Source organism: Colias croceus, chromosome Z, assembly GCF_905220415.1.
Source record: "Colias croceus chromosome Z, ilColCroc2.1".
NCBI classification, from domain to species: domain Eukaryota; kingdom Metazoa; phylum Arthropoda; class Insecta; order Lepidoptera; family Pieridae; genus Colias; species Colias croceus.
In genome coordinates, this window is record NC_059568.1 from 6,777,742 (window position 1) to 6,799,181 (window position 21,440).

The 21,440-nt window shown below is 33.7% G+C and overlaps 1 protein-coding gene across 4 annotated transcripts in view; it reads left to right on the top strand.

Moving 5' to 3' along the window:
- The first annotated feature begins 3,239 nt into the window (after nucleotides 1–3,239).
- The window catches only part of LOC123705191 (protein NDRG3), a 57,439-nt gene continuing 39,238 nt past the window's right edge, over nucleotides 3,240–21,440 (top strand). For 2 of the 4 annotated variants that reach the window (XM_045653870.1, XM_045653871.1), the window contains exons 1-2: nucleotides 3,240–3,460; nucleotides 17,250–17,395. In XM_045653870.1, coding sequence (XP_045509826.1) covers nucleotides 3,360–3,460; nucleotides 17,250–17,395 — 247 coding nt within the window. In that variant the 5' untranslated portion in view covers nucleotides 3,240–3,359. Of the gene's footprint in view, nucleotides 3,461–7,534; nucleotides 7,675–7,903; nucleotides 7,971–17,249; nucleotides 17,396–21,440 lie in introns of those variants that run through there. The other 2 variants (XM_045653874.1, XM_045653873.1) reach the window with 2 other exon arrangements.

Sequence of the window (21,440 nt, forward strand, 5' to 3'; positions counted from 1 at the left end):
TCCTACGTACTCTTGAACAATTTGTCATGTTTACCATTGGCATTTTTGAAGTGAAACTTCTTAATCGGGGTTGGAAACAAAATTTAGTGTAACATTTTTTCGTTACGCGTGACATTTTTCCATTACGCGCCATCTTTTTCTTATCCCTATCACGCGTAATTCGACGTATTTCTATAACGTTGCATAAAGTAAATTATTTATTGAAAAATAAGGTCATAAAGAAGTTTCACTTTTTACGTGTGTACACGCACACATTTTTTTTTTATATTTATCTTTAAACTTTCAAGATTCTGTATAAACCTAGTATTTTAAAGGCGGTGTAGATCTACAAGTGTAGGTATTTTCTACGAAAAACTTTTTGTAAAGAAGAAATAAGAACTGTAGGCCGCAGGCTAAATACAAGAGAGGTACGCGTAACATTGAGTTTCAAGCTTATTTCAAGCTGCATGCGACAACTTATTAAAAATTTTATTTGTTTATAAAAACAATCTTCATCACTAATTCACTAGGTACATAATATAAAACAAAGTCGCTTCCCTGTCCCTATGTCCCTTTGTATACTTAGATCTTTAGAACTACGCAACGGATTTTGATGCGGTTTTTTTTAAAAGATAGAGTGATTCAAGAGGAAGTATTTAGTATAAAATTATTAGGTTTTAGACAAAGCGGGCGAAGCCGCGGGCGGTAAGCTAGTTTATTATAAAATTATACCTAGCATCCGTCCAAATATTTCATTGTAATAATTTAAAATATCAACTAGATACCTAGTTAAGCAATTTATCTTAGAATACATACTATAAACATACTACAAACTCAGTAAAATCCGTGTCTTTTTACTGTTTAGTTGGCCTAACGATTCATGAAATGTCTCATGTCACCACAGATCACAGAATGCATGTCACCATTTGCCTAAGTAAAGATACGTACATCATACATGTCTACATACTAAGATATATTAAATACTAGCTTTCCACCCGCAGCTTCGCCCGCGCAGTCAAAGAAAAACCCGCATAGTTCCCGTTCCCGTGGGATTTCTGGGATAAAACCTATCCTATTTCCCGGGGTAAAAAGTAGCCTATGTCCTTTCTCGGGTATCAAAATATCTCTATACCAAATTTCATGAAAATTGGTTCAGTAGTTAAGGCGTGATTGAGTAACAGACAGACAGACAGAGAGAGTTACTTTCGCATTTATAATATTAGTATGGATATTGCCGACCGTGGGTGTAATAAAAAAGCGATCTGATTGGCAAATTTCAGTAGATCTCATGTAGGCAGTAAAGGTGCGATTCGTGGGGCGCTTCCTTCGTTACGTACTTCTTACGGTAAAGGTTTTGTAGATGCGGGGGCAAAGTGATTGAAGTTTGTCCGTGAGACCCAACGCGGCATGGTAGCAGGCACGATTCATAAACTCCGGCGTGTTTGTTCTATCTAATTATTTCCGATGCGCATCCACAATTGATTAGGATTATTTTGAGTCTTCATTATAACTTCTTTGGTAATTTTATTTTTGACCGTTTCAATTGTTTTTGCTCACAAACTCATAATATGAGGGACCCTTTAATTGTTTTGTATTTTATTTAGTATCTAATCTTTGTTGAATGTAACGTGATCTAAGTACATAGACACATAGTATAAAACCGATAACACAAAAATTTATACGGTCTACGTTGTAGGTACATACACTGTATATTAAAACATTATTATTTATTTTATAAAGGCTCATAATATAAATTAATGTCTGATCAATAAACAGATATTATAACGAATAAGATAGGTACTTCCGCTTTGAAAGTTACCCTATAGGTAAGTTGTAAACTCAGAATATAAACTATAAAGCTTTATTTTATCATTTTTAATTTATTAATTATTATAATTGACTAAGATAATTTAAATCATTTCTTCAAGATTAAATTAATTTGTTGAATTAAGTGTTCAAATATAGAATTAAAGCTCTATAAAGGTTATTTTGTCAATACCTTAATCCTATGACTTGCGAAGAGAACTAAATGGTGCTTTATCCAGGCTGCCGAGCCATTTGATCCATTTCATAAATTTGTTTCATAAACTTTTCTCTCTGCCTCTTATTTACTGAATATGTTACGTTAAAATATTGTTTTAAATGCTGCTTCTTATTAGGTACATCGTGTTTAAGTTAAAGCTCTTACAGCGATGGCATTAAGAGTGTTTCTGAATAATAACTAATAAGTACAGACAATATCGTAAATGGTACCTACATATTATACATAATATTATCCTATTACAAACTTTCATTTTGTATGAATTTTAAAGATAAATTCTCTATATAAATTCAAGTTATAACCGCGACCAAAGCAATTTTAATTGATTTTCGATGTTTGCTACTGCCCACTATATCATGGCAGGAAAATTTTCACGCTTTATTTACCATGGTTACGTGGTCTCTTTACAGGTATTAAACGTACCACGCATTATGTAGGTATTAGATTTATACACAATCAATATTAATTTTGTTCATGGTACAGACGCAAACATTTCTAAATAGGTATGTAATAGGTATATGAGTTGCAAAATTAAAACGACGAATGCATCATTTTTAAGGTTTATTTCATAGAGATCTTCTGTGATCTGTGGTTTATTTGGATGAAATTCTAAATAGTTAGCTCGGTCTGCAATATCTAAAGCAGGCAGGTTACAGCAACTCTCGAAACATACCTATTGTATAATTACGACTAGCTTCCGCCCGCGACTCCGTCCGCGCGGAAAAAATTAAGAAAAATTAAGATTTATTTTTGTTCTACGTATTTTTCCGGGATAAAAAGTATCCTATTTTACGCCCAGGATAATAAGGTATAATTATACCAAGTTTCATCGAAATCGAACCGTTAGTTTTCACGTGATGCCTGAACATACAGACAGACAGACAGACAGACAGACAGACAGACAGACAGACAGACAAAAATTGTTTTAATCACATATTTGGGCTTGGTATCGATCCAGTAACACCCCCTGCTATTTATTTTTTCAATATTTTCAATGTACAGAATTGACCCTTCTACAGATTTATTATATTTATATGTATAGATAATAATTGTTTTTAATTATGTATGCCATATTATGTTTGTTTGCAAATACCTATAGCACGAGTATGGAACGTGTTATAAAATTTATAAATTGTTTATGTAAAATAATACTATTGAATCGTCACGTACTCAGATTATCCACATCCAGTAGTGCATTAACATTGTGCCGCACCTACAATCAACTTCAACGCATCAATACAATTAGATTCAGTTGTAACCAAAGTGTAGTATAATATCTACTCCGCTAAACGCAACATTAGTTTCATTTTGATAACAAAATAATAAATAAATAAACGCGATGGATAATTTCGCTTTCGTGATGGACGAATTGGATGTGATCCGACACCAGAGCTATGCAGTGTATGAAATGAACTTTGAAAATAATCCTGGATATGAAATGTAAGTAAATAATTATAATATAATATAAAAAAAAACAAAACCTTTCCTTCTACCTTAGTTAGGCAAGCTCACTGCTGTCTACTATACCTCTTGCACTGGATTAACACTACTAGTCAGGTACTAACCTAACCTAAATATGTATCGATTCTAATAATTGATTCTAATATTATAAAGTTGAAGACTTTGTTTGTTTTTTTTGAAATCGCACTAATCTCAGGAACTACTGGTCCGATTTGAAAAGTTTCGGTGTCAGATTTCGGTGTCAGATAGATCATTCAATGAGGAAGGCTATATATAGGCTATAATAATTATATCATCATGCCAAGACCGACGCGACAGAACCTGAGCCACGCGGGTGAAACCGCGGAGCGCAGCTAGTTATACATATAGGTACCTTTTATTATATATGGTATTATACATATAAGTATTAAGCTATAGAAATGGTGTATTTAATAATTAGTTTAAAAATACACCGGCCAAATTGATAATCTTCTCCTTTTTTTTAAGTCGGTTGGTACTACCTAGGTAGGTACAACTGTTTCATTCTTAATTTAATAAAAAAAAAATATTTTTCCTAGGGTCATTGCGCCTGTTCGCGTCCACCTGCCTATTCGCGTCCATTTTGCGGATATCTTTTAGAAAATTCACGAAAATAAGTATAGTATGGTTCTCAAATATTTATTACGCAATTTGTAGGACAATATGTCTGTTGGATTATATAAACATTAACTAAGTGAAAACAAAAAAATCAGCTTGTTAGTAATCATTTATGATGACCTCGTTATCGATACACTTTGGAAAGGGGGACTCTTTGAACCAACCATAGATTTTGTAGGACAAATATTTTATCGAATAATTTAGGTAATTATCTTGAGATTGAACAAAAAAAAATTCAGTTAGTAATAAATATTTGAGAACCATCAAATCAAAAATTTTTATCCTTGTTATCTCTGTTAGCTACCACAATCGAGACTTTCGTACACGAAATTATTGGGCGTCTCATCAAAATAAAGCTACAAACGGAAAATTAGCTTGATAGTAGTCACTTGCAAAAATGGGCGATGTATCCTGAACTATACTTTATGTAAAATTGTAATAAGAAAAATTTCCGATAATACCTCAATGTATAAGAGACATGCACACTTATTCAAAATATGCCTGCGCACTGCCTATCCTATTTAAAAAAAATATTTAATTTTGGCTATTAAACGAGAGAGCTAAAACGCGCGGGATTTTGAAAAAAAAAATAGTGCGCAGCGTCGCGTTTGACGGTAAGTATCTTATTGTTATATGTGAATTTTTGAATATGTAACTGTTTCTTTACTTTGCTAACAAAACATGGAATAGTATGGATTATAAATCAGCTTATTTCTTTTACAATTAATAGCTAAGTAAAATAAGGTGGACGCGAATTACTACACCGAATTTGTACAACTTCCATTTTGCGTCCAAGGTGGGCGCAAACTATACCTATAGTGCATAACAATAGAACATATTGCGTCCACATTGTTTTTCATTACGTAGCAATGAATTGTTTGTTAAAATATGTAATTTATAATAGATTGTAAATTTTTTACTAAGACCACAAGATGATAATTTAAATTTTCATTCAAATTAGCAAATTTGTATGATATTTTTTCATTTTAAAATGGGTATTCCAAGAATGAGACTAGTATCTTTGAGAATGAGAGTCAATAAGTTTGTGGTTAAGAAAATAATATAAACAAAAAAGAAATTTAATTCATTAGAAACTAAAAAATAGGGTAGAGGTGTAGGTGTAATCTTAATAGAACTGATTATTATTTATTTACATAACGTAACGTTGTTTTTTGTTAATTTTTAGTTCTATTTATGATGAAAAGATAAATATAAATAAGTTTTTCAGTTTCCTTACAGTGAATTATATTAATAATAATGTTGATTTTAGGGTTCCGAACCTCAAAAGGAAAAACCGGAATCCTTGTAGGATCACTTTGATATCCGTCCGTCTGTATGTCCGTCTGCCGGTCTGTCTTTCTGTCAAGACGCTTTTTCTCAGTAACGCGTTCAGGTATAAAGCTGAAATTTATATTGAATACTCAAGTCAACGGTCCCTTGAAGCAGTGAAAAAATCAAACTTATAAGCCAAAGAATTCAAAAGATACAGCCGTTTATGCTGCAAATTTTCGCAAATTTCGACATTCGCAAGGGAATCAAAACCTACAGGGTACTTTACGTGAACACAGACACTTGAAGTTTGGTACGAAGCAACGTCTTATAGCACGAATAAGGGAGATATTGAAAAAATAATCATTTACAGTTAAAACATATGAAAAAAAAACAGGTTAATACGGAACCCTCGTTGTGCGAGTTCCACTCGAATTTGGCCGGTTTTTATTAAATAACTATATTCGTATTCGTAAATAAATAATTTATTAAAATCTAATTTTTATTTGCATTTATCTGATAAAATATCACCCAATACACTCTTAATTCTTTTTCTAAGCTGGTGGACGCGAACTGGTCCACGGGTGGACGCAAACTGGAATTTTTGGATGCGAACTGGGTAAAACGCCTAATTCTGCTATTTATCTAGATAAATAAAAACCACATGATATTTCCAACACAATTGAAAGTAAATCTTATAATAGACTATGTAATGAACACGTTTCATAAATTTTGCGTTGAAATTTGTTCTGGAACATTTTTATTTTCTCCTTCAAACTTTCCAACTGCACTAAGTGGACGCGAACTGGCGCAATGACCCTATATTTTAATACCTAGTTAATTAATTATTATTAACTGTAAATAAATAGCTTCCTGTTTCGATGTATCATTTAGTTTAACCACCTAATTCTACCATTAAAATTTAATTTGGTTTTAAATATTCGACGTTATTATAGTATAACGATACCGTGTTCAAATTGAAATAATAATTTATTATAATAATATGGTCCCGAGGAGTTATTTATAAAAAAAAACCGCCTGTTTTTACGTTAAAGTTGAACATACAGACAAAAATATTTGTTTTGTCGTATATTAATTAATTTATTAGTATGAAGTCAACTAAACAAATAGGTACCTATAACCTAATATTCTTCTCTTTATTTTTTTACCCGACTACGGCGAAGCAAAAGGAGGAGAAGACATACACTCCTGTTCTTCCTGTTTAACAAAATATCTTTCAGCGGAAACTATTTTCTTGTTTCGTATTTTTATAGTGTGATGGGTAAAACTTTATTTTTATAATAGAATTTACAGAAATGAACTCTGCTATAGGTTTTTTTTATAATATTATGTAAGGTACCTTACAAAATATGGAACCTGTTATCCTGAGACGTGTATCAAGTAATATTTTGCTTCACGACATCTGTTGGTATTTTGGAAAAATAATTTATGGTCACTTGCATTGGCCTTAGTACTTGCAAGTATTCAGAGATGTCGCTTGTATAGAGTCCTATTGAAAAAGATTCGCGCCACGAAAGAAGTCTCTTAGAATATTTCCAGTATTACTCTATTCAAATACCCCTATGGCAAAGGCACAACAGGGCATAGGCAATAAAGTGGTTCTGTGGCAATAAATTTCAGACACGTCATGTAGGTATGAGAAAAAGCCAAGGAAAAAGCCATACCAAAAGATTTAAAAAAAACGTGTTTGCGTACCAACCAAGAAGCTTATATATATTCCTTTATCCCTTTCACACCAACTCGCCAAGTTAGGTGTGAAAGGGACAAAAAACAACCAGGCGTCATTCAAGGTCATACCTTCCCGTGACAAGTCAACGTTCATAGTGCAATCTCCAGTGTATTAGATATAAGCTGGAAATAAAATATTATTTATTATTATTTAAACTTGATATTATTTTAAATAAATTTGATAAAAATTAATAAACCTATCGTATTTTATAACTCTAAACTGTCTTCTACAATCATACTATCGTGTTTTGATTAAACGTGTAGCAAGTATGTATAAGCAACGTTCAACAACATCTAACAACGTTTATGGGTAAAAAATAACTGGCAATCTAGCAACATTTTAAAAACTAGCAACTGTGTAAATCTAGCAGTTGGCAGCACTGAAATTTTCTTTTTTCTGAGCCACTCCACTCGCTTTGGAGCACTAGTGACTAGAAGGGGTGTGTTGGTCGCTGCACCGGTACCTACTTTATGTAAATATTCATTTTCAAGTTTTATTAAATTGTGCATTAAAAAACATAATTAACATCTTTGTTTGGGTGAGTAAATATTTAAATATAAAATTTATTTTACTGATTAATGAGCTCGTTGCGGTCAGTTTAAATACGTTAAATTTGTGCATCCAAACTTTTTGAAAACTTTTTTACCACCCGCATTTTTTTAATTATTTGCTGTGTTAAAATTTTACGAGATATTTAAATAACGGAACATTTTTAAGATTACATTATTAAATAAAATGCATCTGAATCTATTTCTTTTTATTTTTAGAAAAACGGTGAAGCAAGATTTTAACTACCAAAATGTATACTTGTAAGGATGAGTTTATCGCAGACTGGTAAGTTTTATTAGTTTTTTAGATTTAAAAATAATAGAACATTTAATAATTAATTTACAAAAACGAATAACGATTTGTTCGGAATAAATAAAACAAATTTATCAAAATACTGAAGGTAAATAATTCATATTTGCACGTGCGGACCGCGTGGTCATTGCAAGTTTCGGTTGCAATTCGATTTGTTTGTAATATTAATTATAAATTATTATTATAAATTTTTCAATGTGTACCCCAAAAAAAGGAAGAAAGCTTACCTTCACTCGTCAAAAAAATCTGTGATACAGTTGGGTTTCAAATTCAAGAAAATAATATTTACTCGGTCAGAAGAGTGGCCAAACTTAATCCGACTTCACCGCGTCCTAGAAGTATAATCTTGACTTTACAGAGTGAGCGCGACCGAGATATGCTGTTGTCTGCTTATAAAAGGTTCAATAAAGGAAAGAACATATGTGATACTCTTAATTCAAACCATCTAATGATCCCAGGAGAGAAGCATCGTATCTACTTGTCTGAGCACTCATCTCCAACGTGTAAAATGTTGCATGCGGAGGCCAGAAAGCTCTCAAAACAATTTAAATATAAATATGTCTGGGTTCGTAATGATAAAGTTTATATGAGGAAGGATGACAATGCAATAGCGATATACATTAAAGACACGAGCAGTTTTGATAAGCTAAATAAGACGACAACTTAATTTAATAGAAAACGGTACATACTTAACACATAGGTAAATTTACACTCTAAATTATGGATATCTTCTACCAAAATGTTAATAGAATTCGGTCAAAAACTAATGAAATATATATGAACATACTTAACTCTAATTTTGATATAATATGTCTCACTGAAACCAATTTAAATGATAGCGTTTTTGATAGTGAACTCGTAGACAGTAGATACAGTATATACCGAAGGGATCGTCAATCCTCTTGCTCGGTTAAAAGGGATGGGGGGGGAGTACTTGTTGCTATTAATAAAAATATTAACGTCAATAGACTTTACTCATGGGAAACAAAGTTTGAGGACATTTGGCTTAAAATTGAATATAATAAAACATCAAAATTAAAATTCTATTTATGTGTCTGTTACCTTCCCCCACACCTTACTTGTGAGGACTTGAGTGCGTTTTACGACCATATTCAATTAATAACGCTAAATAAAATAAATAACGATCACGTTTTGGTTGTAGGAGACTTCAATACTCCCAGTCTTACCTGGTCCCACTCACCTAGTCGATCCCACATCTTAACACCTTCTTTGCCTACTGACCTGAAATCGAAATTGCTAACTGAACATATCTCTCTCTGCAATATGAACCAGTTCAATCATGTTCTTAATAAATCAGATAGACTGCTTGATCTAGTACTAGGAACATTCGACGCCGTAAGTGTTACAGAAACTAACCCCATATCTCGTCTGGATCTATACCATCCATCCTTATGCATAAAATTAAATGTTGACCATCAATGTTCTAAAAGACTCAAGCGATCAATAACCAAGCGACTGAACTATAATAAATGTGACTACCAGAAAATAAAATCGCACCTTCACCAAATAGACTGGGTTGCAGAATTATCAAAATCTGTGAATGTTGATGTAGCAGTGGAAAAATTTTACAACACTTTGCTTGAGGTAATTAAAAAGTATACCCCCCTTACTTCTATCTCTAAAAGTAATCATCCCGTATGGTTTTCTCCTGCTCTCATAAATTGCCTTAGAGAAAAGTATAAGTACCATAAGCTATTTAAAAAATACGCCAATCCGCGCGATTACGATACTTTTGCCTTACTGCGGACGAGAGCTAAATCTCTAATGAAAATTTGCTACACTGCCTTTGTTACATCCATAGAGAACGAGATAGGTTCTAACATAAAAGCCTTCTGGAGGTTTGTGAATTCAAAGAAGGATACTACTACGTACCCTAACATTATGAAATTCCAGGATCTGATGGCATCTGGCAGTCAAGAAATATGTGATCTTCTGGCCAAGTATTTTAGCTCTGTGTACGAGGAGTCGGAGACAAATATCGACACAAATTTAGGTACCAGTGTTACTACAGATTGTCTTCAGGAGATCACACTGACAGATAACGAAGTCAGATTAAAATTGAAACAGTTAGATCCTAACAAAGGCATGGGCCCAGATGGTATTCCTGCAAAACTATTTAAAACGTGTGCAGTGGAACTTTGTAAACCTCTCCGAATAATATACAACATGTCATTGAAGACTGGAATTTTCCCTAATGAATGGAAAAAAGCGCATGTGGTTCCTATACATAAGTCGGGTGATCGCTCTGACTGTGCAAATTACCGACCTATCAGTCTTTTATCGACAACAGCCAAGGTGTTTGAATCACTTGTCTACGACCAAATCTATAGTCATATAAAATCTCTAATTTCCGATAATCAACACGGATTTGTTAGGGGGAGATCGACCATCAGTAATCTCCTTATTTTCAAAAACTACATTTGCTCCTCATTTGCTAAACGCGGTCAAGTCGACTGCATCTATACCGACTTTAAAAAGGCATTTGATAAGGTCCATCACGAAGTTCTTTGCAACAAAATATCTTCATTTGGCATACACGGAAACCTTTTTCGCTGGATAAAGTCGTACTTAACGAAACGAAGTCAGATAGTTGTGATTGGTGGTCATAAATCCTCACCTTTTTTTGCCTATTCTGGAGTACCGCAAGGTTCTCATTTAGGTCCCTTATTTTTCATAATGTTTATTAACGACCTTGCTCAAACCCTCAACTGTCCTTGCTTACTTTATGCTGATGACCTAAAGATTTTTAACACTATTGTATCTACAGATGACTGTCATAAACTACAAACGGACCTCAATACTTTACTGCAATGGTGCAAGAACAATAGAATGTTTCTCAACCTTGATAAATGTTTTAGTATATCTTTCACCAATAAAAGTAAAAATATTATGAATTTTCAATACAAATTAAATGATCATGTTTTACAAAATAAATGCGTTGCTAAAGATTTAGGTATACTTTTTGACCAAAAACTGTCATTCCGTGACCACTATGATCAGATGATTGGAAAAGCGCTCCGTATATTGGGTTTTATTTCTAGATTTTCAAAGGAATTTCTCAGACCATCTACATTTATTTACCTTTATAATACTCTGGTACGCACGAATCTGGAATATGGGTCAATCATTTGGTCACCTTACTACCACATTCATAATGACCGTATCGAGAGAGTACAGAAAAAAGCACTTCGATTGGTAAACTACAGATTTAACGCAGGAGACAAAATATCCTATGAAGATAAATTGGAGATGTTTAAGGTCACGAAACTTTCAACGCGCCGACAGTACCAGGATCTTATATTTCTTCATCATATTATACACTTTCATATTGACTGTCCAACTCTGCTCTCACTTCTTAATTTTAACATAAAACCTAATCCCAGACACCCTTCTCTCTTCTGCATAAATGTTTTAAAAAATAATACTTCTTTCTATAATCCCATGGTCCGTATGTGTCGCCTGTATAATGATTTGACTTCGCGTAAGCCTAACACAGAACTTGACGTATTTGATCCAAAACTGGGTAAATTTAAAAATCAAGTCAAAACCGTGCTCAAGTTCTATGATAATTTAAAATTTAAAATTTAACTTTCATAGTTCTGTTTATTAGACATAATTTATTGTTATTTAACTACTGTGATGAAATGTAATGAACTTTATGTGATTGTACTATGTAATGTAGGTATTTATTGACTTAACTGTATTTTATATTTTATGTGACTGAATGTAATGTAGGTATTTATTGAATTAACTGTATTTTATGTGATTGAATGTAATGTAGGTACTTATTGACTTAACTATATTTTATGTGATTGTATGTAATGTAGGTATTTATTGACTTAACTGTATTTTATGTGATTGAATGTAACGTAGGTATTTGAAATGAAATGAAATGAAATGAATCTATGAATTGTGCTAAATAATATAATTTTTAATATATTTTTTTTTTTAACCTCAATTGTGCTGTGTACACACAATTTGGCTGGCATTTTACCGCAACATGATTGTGATTAAACTTGTGTATAATTAGTCAAAATTGTCAGCTGTGATGTGTACCTATTTAAATAAATAAATAAATAAATAAATAAATATAAATATATTTTTAATATTTCATATTATATTGATGTATCGCAAGATCCGGAGCGTCATAAATCGGTAAATGTGATTGACTCAATATTATGACGTACATTTATTTTTGTATTAGGTACCTATAGTAGAGCCATTTTAATAGGCAACATTTGACAGTTCAACAAAATTCAACAACGTAACCTAGTAACGACGACATAGAATAACATGATAATTCGTTTTGTTAGAACTGCACATTTGCTTATCTTTTTTCAATTACGATTACATATTATTTATAATAATAATGACCAATACAAGTAATTTTAAGATTTCATTTTACTGATAAACCATTCTAAACATAATTAACAATTTCTGAATTGAAGAACTGACGTCGCTACAATTTTGTGTCAATAAACCTTTTTTCTTTTTAAATACCAGAGATGTTACTCTAAAAATCGAAATCTGACATCTAGAATCGAATGCATTGATTACTTGTGAATAAAAATCATCACAAATTAATAAATTCGATTGACAAATGTTTCAAATCCGTATCGATTAATTCACATTAATCGATGTTTTTATACAAGTTACATCTCTTCGAAGATAAAATTGATAGACGTCAAATGTTGCCTATTAAATTGGCTCGACTATAGTTAGTATCTTATTTTCAAATAATTAACACTTATTTACTTTATAAAACTTTTAAAAATTTTGTTATCCTCACAAGGGTACGCTGTAGAATTTTATATTCTTACTTTTAAATTTTAGCCGGTTGACAAACCACGTGCTTGGTTATAGCCTAAAATTTATAGTAATTTTATTATTATTCTACAAATGTGTAAGTGTGTCCCCTGATCCTTAATTTGCGTTATACGATCGTGTTTACAAATTACGCGTTTTCTATTATTAAATAATTAATCTTATAGGTACAATAATTGGGCACAGGCCACAGTTCTCATATTATAGGTAGGTAGGTAATCGAAGTTGATTCTTTTTTTACGAATTTCGTTATTTCGATCAAAGGGCTATAGGTAGGCATAACAATTATGTGGCAATATCATTCTCAAAGAAACTCTTGATGAAAGTTTGGAATACTGAGCTGTGTAGGTAATATCATTGCCGACGCGGCACAAAAATAGTTTCATGCGTACCTATGCCTAGATCCTAGACAGCAAAAGGACCCCGTTTGTCTGCTCTGATAGTATTTTACAGCTTTATTCTCTGGGAAGGCATGCCTTTATAGCTTTTGTAATATTCATAAGTACAACCTACTAGTTTGTCTTTTCACGGTAAAGCGTTGCAATGCACAGCAGTAGTCGATTTATTAGCTCAGTTTATACATGTAAAAATATAAATTATTGTTAAAACGAGAAGAATACTTTTGGGTATTAAATACATTTATTCAAAGATACTAACCATTATCTTTAATTGTAAAATTATACAATGTAATGAGTATACTACTTAGCCCCTTGACATAAAATTAAAAATAGCGGGTGACTCCTCACTCCAGTGTTCTACAGTGAATGGAGATTTATTCGCAAGTCGCAACTAGACGAGCGCCCCAGCTGCTCCTCCCGGGTACTGGTTACTGGTTAGGCCTGTTATTTATCGTAACAAAATATGTAGTAGGTAACTTACCTTTCAATTTAGATAAAACTGCACTTTAAACACAGTTTAACTAATTAGGTATATATAATATTTTTTTTTGTATAATTATAATTATTAAAGGAAGTTAAAACTATTTTAACGCTATAGGTAACTAACGTGTTTATTAGTTCCTTGCAATACTAATTGAAATTTTCGTTTGTTTAGAAATGTTTGATTATTAAATAAATATTATTTCGGTTCTACTTTTAGCTGTTATGTTTGAGCTGTTTGTTATAAGTTTGTCCAATACAACGTTTGTAGGTTATTTTTCTTTAATTAAAATATATTCTTGGTTCTTATTTACATATTTAACTGTTGTCCAAAGATTTCATCTTCATTAATTTATAACGATACTAGCGGTCCGCCCCGGCTTCGCCCGTGGTACATATTTCGCAATTAAAAGTAGCCTATGTCCTTTCTCGGGTATCGAAATATCTCTATACCAAATTTCATGCAAATTGGTTTAGTAGTTTAGGCGTGATTGAGTAACAGACAGACAGACAGAGTTACTTTCGCATAAAAATTTATAATATAAGTATAAGTTTTTTCATTTTACGTTGTAGGTATTTTATTTAGTTTTTTTTGTACATAATTTAGGCGTGTGTTCGTGTGTCTGTGTTTATGTTACGGGCAATTTGATAAGTCCGGGCACTATTAATAAAGGCCGGTCTGCATTCATAATGCTTGTCAGTACCTACCTACATTTATTTAAATCAAAATATTGAACATTACATGGAGCAAGTGCCTTAGAGCATTCCTAATTATGGCCGATTAAAGTGATAAATTAATTACATTGCCCTTGCCTCTCGAGCATTATTAATACTGGCCAGTGGCCGGTCTACTTGTATATACTATTTCCTAATACGGTAATTTTTACACACATTTGTGGATCTAGAAAATTCCAATTAATCTTGTCCATACTAAAAACACGAACATGATACGGAATTATAAACGCTGCATAACATTACCATGTTCGTTTTTGCTAGCGCGTTATGATTGTTATATTGATCTATAACGAAACTGTTGCCAAGTATAATGTTACTTTTCCAACTTTAGATAGAAGAGTTTGTTTGTTTGTTTGAACGCGCTAATCTCAGAAACTACTGGTCTGATTTGAAAAATTCGTTTGGTGATAGATATACCATTTATCGAGGAAGGCTATTATAGTAAGGTAAAATTGAAATGTCTGTAAATTCAAAGTACCTAGTAATTGTTTTCTCGAGTGTTTGTTTTTGAGTGAAACTTCTATATGCGCGTTGACAGTAAAATTTCAAGGTCGCGTCATGCCAATACCGTCACGTCATGGAGTAAGTTTCACTTTTGACACATGTGCTCGGCACACTATTTTACATACTATCATGATATATGAACAAACTTTTGAACACATTCATTTATCTTACTGTACTAGTTCAGGATACATCGCCCATTTTTGCAAGTGACTACTATCAAGCTAATTATCAAGATTGAACAAAAAAAATATCAGTTAGTAATAAATATTTGAGAACCATCAAATCAAAAATTTTTATCCTTGTTATCTCTGTTAGCTACCACAATCGAGAGTTTCGTACACGAAATTATTCGGTGTCTCATCAAAATAAAGCTACAAACGGAAAATCAGCTTGATAGTAGTCACTTGCAAAAATGGGCGATGTATCCTGAACTATACTTACAGATTAGATTATTAAGGCGACTACACCACCGAAACTAGCGCCCCCCCAACATTTTATTTTTTTACTCCTAAACCAGATCAAATTTAAAAAATCTAGCTCGGTACTTTGCTAGTATATTACTTGTAGTATTTTTGGTATTACTTTTCATTATTTTGCATTCGGTAAATTAGGAGAACTTTTGATTACCGCCAAAAGTGGCCACTTTTAATCAAAAGTTCTCTAGAATAATGAACAGTTAGAATAGAGAAAAGTAATACCAAAAATACTACAAGTAATATAGTAGCAAAGTACCGAGCTAGATTTTTTAAATTTGATCTGGTTAAGGAGTAAAAAAATAAAATGTTCGGTGGCGCTAGTTTCGGTGGTGTAGGCCTCTTAAAGCATCTTCATAACTTATTACATTTCTGTATTTATGTCTGTCTGTTTCGTAATCAGGCTTGTTCCACAGAATGGTATGGATGTATATTGTGGCACTGAAAATATCTGATTCTTTATTTTCAAATCATAATATGTAACCTTTGTACCATTTATCGAAATTATTTGTCAAACCCAACCCACGTTCTTCGATGAAATCTAAACTTTAAATTATTTTCGTTTCATAGTATTGGCATAATAATATGACATAAGTAGATACATGTACCGAGAAGTAGGTTTCCCTTGAATTTTTCCCAGAATATTAGATTTCATTTTCTTTTGTATTATTAAGAAGAATATTCCATTATATAATAAATAATAATGCATCTTGCATATGAATGGTTTTGCAAGGTAGATTAGATTAAAGAAACATATTAATATCTACATATAATAATTTGAAATTAAGTGGTTTATATTTTATAAATTCTAGCTTCATTTCTCTGGACTTTACAAAGGTGGCATAGTTGACATTGGGTGCGATGATATTGTTTTGAAATAGTTTGTGGGATGTTAGAACAATAAAGACAAGAATAAATATGGTAAATGAATAATTTTAGTTTAAAGATATCTAAGAATGCATTGCTACATATCGAAAAACCTATTTTTTTTTAAACTGTACCACCCTGAGATATCGCGTAAGGTTCAATCAAAGCTTTGAAAAAAATGTTCAAAGGTTCAGACTAAATAGAATTGTTTGAGATGCATTGTACAATTAGGGGTATTTAAAAGTGCATTATCGTGCGTGCCCTGCTCGCTTCTGCTCGCTCGTTCGCAAATTGGAGGTACTTCGCTTGCTCACGTCCTGGCCTTTTGCCAAGAAACCCGGTCGATGCGAACCGAACGTAAAGCGGGCCACCAGACTGACACTACTCTTTGCTACATACCCTCAATGTTCTATATATTATATACGCTTAGTTACACGTCGGCAATACAAAAATCTTTAAACTTCTGATTTTTAGGCTTCCGTACCGAAGTGGTAAACTGAAGCTTATTACTTCTTAGTAATCCTCATTGTCTGTCTGTCCGTCCGTCTGTCAACAAACTGTATCCGATGTATCGTGATTGTTAGACTTTTGAAATTTTCAGAAATTATGTATCAAATACAAAAAAATAAGAATCCCACCAAAAACATTTTCATGTAAAATGTTGCCAAGACGAGCCCATATGACTCGCACTGTCAAAAAGTTATCAGATCTCATGTAGAGCCAAGCTTCTAACACTACACGCCCTAACTCTACAAGGCCTAACTTCACAAACTCTACACCTTAGTCAAAATATGTGGCTTGGCCGTTCGTTACTACAAGAACTATTGTATAACACACTGCACTCAACAGCAGTGTTAGCGTTCCTTATAAATACGCTCAAATTAGTTGCGTATCATTTGAATCTATCTTTTGTTATTCCATAGGAAATAACATTACGTTTCTGTTAACAGGCGAGACATCCCTAAAATTCGTCGCTTCTGCTACCGTCCGTGTTTTGAGTTCCGGATAAACACTAATTTTGGAAGAATTCTTGTTGCTATCCAAGGAAACACACAAAAACCCGCAATCGTTACCTACCACGATATTGGCTTTAACTGTAAGTATAAATATCATATCTTATAACATGCTTTCGAAAGTTATATTTCAAGGTATCTTGTTAATATATACGGAATAAAAGCTTCAAAGGTGGAACTTTGATTATCTTTCCAACTAAATTTGCCAACAGAGCTGTAGCTTTGAACAAGTTTGTTTTTAATATTGTAAGATTGCAGTAACAGTTTATTATTGGATCCAATATGAATCAAACGGCCAGTATTCAATAAAATGTACTGTACTTATCCGTATCGTTTATAACATTTTTTTATGCTCGTTAGTAAGTATTCACATACCTATTGTATAAATCTTTGGTATCGTGATAAACGCGCGTTTTATCGCGTAGAACCCTATTTACATGATGCCATTTTGTTGTACTAGGTAATGACTTATGACTGAATGCAATACTTTAAAACGCATCTTCTTCACGGCGCATTTTCTGGTCTATTACATATATTATTAAAGAAATAAACGACTTGCGTAGTCTAATGTTACAATATAAATTTGTACAAGTTTTGATTTGAAGCTTTTCTCAGTGCAACAAGCACAAGCTATAATGGTACATGCACATACAAGCTGGTGTAGACAAGTCGAAAGTTCTTTAAATTATATGTATTATTATTGCATTGGGGTAAAATCAAAGGCACATTTGCAATTATTTTATGTCAAGACTTGCATACAATAACTGTTTTTTTTTTTCGCCTATTATGTGCAATTAAATTTATCAGGCAGGATCACAAGTGGCCGAGAGGCTAGGCGTCACCCCGAAATGACAGAAAGACGCGGGTTCGAATCCCGACACCGTGATCAATTTCTTTATATTCTTAAAAAAATCGCAATACAAATTTGTCCAAGAATCTACATCGTGTGGTAACATCGTGGCTCTGTGATTGACGCCCTAATTGCATTCAACGCGCGTTATGTTAGAATGCAGAGGCCGAGACGCAATTCACCAATTTCTTTAGTGCTTAAATCTCACCTCAATCCTCATATTATGTTTGCTATAAACATTAATGATCCTTTACAGAAAAATAGGTCACTTAGTTGCGAAATAAATTGCACGTATGTATACAGAGTGCACTTAGGTCAAGTGACATACAATTTGAAACGACGCAGAGATATAAAGAAAATGTAACAAGAAATACACATTCAAAGATGCTTCTATAAACTAGTTATTCCTTGAATATCGTGCGAGTGAATATTTGAGGTGCATGCAGCATGTTAAGCTCATGGTTCATTTCTCTAACGAACGTCAGCTTTGATATGGCTTTGATTAATAAATATATTAGCCTTAGGTATATTCTTAAAATTGCTTTTGACTTTTGAGCTTTCGTTTAGATATCTATAGGTAGCTAATATCCTTTCATTCATTTTCTGATAATATCTTTTGGTCGCCTCTTACGATACCTATGGTAGGAGTGGAGAAGGTACTATTATTTACCCGAAAGTTGGAACCCTCTCCGTATTTAGTATAGTTGGTCTTTAAATATTGTAGTTTATTCATTATATTATAACTACATTTTTTAGAATTTTATTTGAAATTAATTTAAATTCATCAAATAAAGTAACTATAAAGTATTTGAATATATTAATTTAATTAATGATATGCATTTTAATGACATTTTTATGTATCACAGTTTTTAATTACTTAAGGCGCTACATCAGCTTGTATAGTAGGTAAGGGAGTTTTGTCGCCTACGCAATTCAAGCAATGTATTCTATTTCGGGATACATTTTCCATTTGTGTAAAATTGTGACTTAACTTTTCATACGGTGGTATTTGTAAATGAAACGTTTAAGCAATTTTTAAACTTTAACTAGAAACATTTATTTGTTCAACGTATTTATAACTACTCGTGGCTGTTATTTAGAAAAGAATAGTGAATAAGTACTTACCTTGTCCCTTTTTTCTTTTATTTTTCTTTAAAAGTACAAAATAAAAAAAATTGAGGGCGCGCTTAGTAAATACTAAATAGTAAGCCGTGCACGTGAATATTACCTGTACTCGCCGAAATCGGTACCAACTACCATATCACATTACATATTTGGTATGTTCTTATAAAATGCTTGAAAGTAAGAATACTATTATTTATTACTAGGTTTACATTAGTTACTAGGTTTCCGCCCGTGGCTTCGCCCGCGCAGTCAAAGAAAAACCCGCATAGTTCTCGTTCCCGTCGGATTTCCGGAATAACGTCATTTTCCTGGGATAAAAAATAGCCTATGTCCTTTCTCGGGTATCAAAATATCTCCATACCCAATTTATGAAAATTGGTTCAGTAGTTTAGGCGTGATTGAGTAACAGACAGACAGACAGAGTTACTTTCTCATTTATAATATTAGTATGGATTATTCTGTGATATCACTGACAATAATTACAACTGACAAATGAACATTGACCAATATGTTTGTTTGTTTGTATGTTTGAGCGCACTAATCTCGGGAACGACTGGTCCGATTTGAAAAATTCTTTCGATCTTAGATAGCCCATTTATCTAGGAAGGTTTTAGGCTATATCATCACGCTAAGACCAACAGGAGCGGAACCACGCCAATGAAACCGCGCGGCACAGCTAGTAAGAAATAAGTACGCTAATGGGCAATTATCAACTTTTTTTTTTTTTTTTTTTTTTTTTTTTTATAATCGATAGGCAGACGTTTGACCACTATCCCACCTGATGGAAAGCGGCGATGTGGTCTACTTGGGTGCACGTCTGCCTAGGAGGAGCCTATTCACCCTAGCTTTGAAGAGGTCCAGGTTGTATTGCTCAGGAAAAATAGTGGTAGGGAGTGAATTCCATTGCTTGGCTGTTTTAATTATGAAAGAAGACTCGAAGCGGCGAGTTCGAATGTTAGGAATATCCACAACGAAAGGATGAAACCCCTCAGCACGCCTCGAAGTACGATTGAGGAATGGAGATGAAGGAATTAAGTTGTGTAAACCTAGCGCACACTCGCCGAAGTGCAACCTGTAGAACACCGAAAGACATGCCACCTCACGACGGTGCTCAAGACTCAAGAGTCGAGCATCAACTAAGGGGGAGTTGTTAATAATACGTTTGGCACGTCTTTCTATTGAATCCAAAGCCCCAAGGTGGCATCTAGCCGCGCCTGCCCACAAGTGACTACAATACTCCACACACGAACGGACTTGAGCTTGGTAAAGATTAAGAAGCTGTCCCGGTGTGAAGTATTGCTTGACCTTGTTCAGAATACCGAGCTTTTTGGCGGCCAGATGGGCCTTGGATTCAATAAACTGACCGAAGTTGAGTGTAGAAGATAAAGTGACACCAAGCAACTCTAGACAGTCGGCTATTGCTAGAGGCACATCTCGGAAGATCGGAGTGGATGTTATAGAACTCCGTTTTGCGGAAAACAGACACGCTTGAGTTTTGGATGCGTTAAACCCTACAAGATTGGCATCGCCCCAATCGGACACAGCCTGAAGAGTGAGGTTCAAGCGAACAACCATGTCCTCCCGAAGAGATTCGGTCTCAACCTTTGAAGTGCGGGCACTGGACTTGTATCTTTCGACAATAGTGCTGTCATCTGCATAACTAAACATATTCGGAGCAATCATGTCGTCTATGTGCAGAAGAAACAGTGTTGCCGAAAGAACGGACCCCTGCGGAACGCCGGCATTGATCGGCATTGGCTCTGACGAGCAACCATCGACAACAACTCGTATGGACCTGTCCCGCAGAAAGTCAGCAATCCAAGTGCAAAGGTCTCTTGGAATTCCATAAGATGGGAGCTTGTTTAGAAGACTATCGTGCCAGACCCTATCGAAAGCCTTTGAGATATCCAAAGAGACTGCAAGGGCCTCTCCGAATTCCTCAACGGCTTCTCCTACAAGATGTGTCACATGCACTAAGAGGTCGCCAGTAGATCTATTACGCCTAAAACCGTACTGGTGGTCATTCAAAAGGTCGTTGGCTTCTAGGTGCATGAGGAGCCGATTGTTCAATATACGCTCCATAGTCTTACAGAGTATGGAGGTTATTGAAATCGGACGATAGTTAGTAGGGTCTGACCGACTGCCCTTCTTTG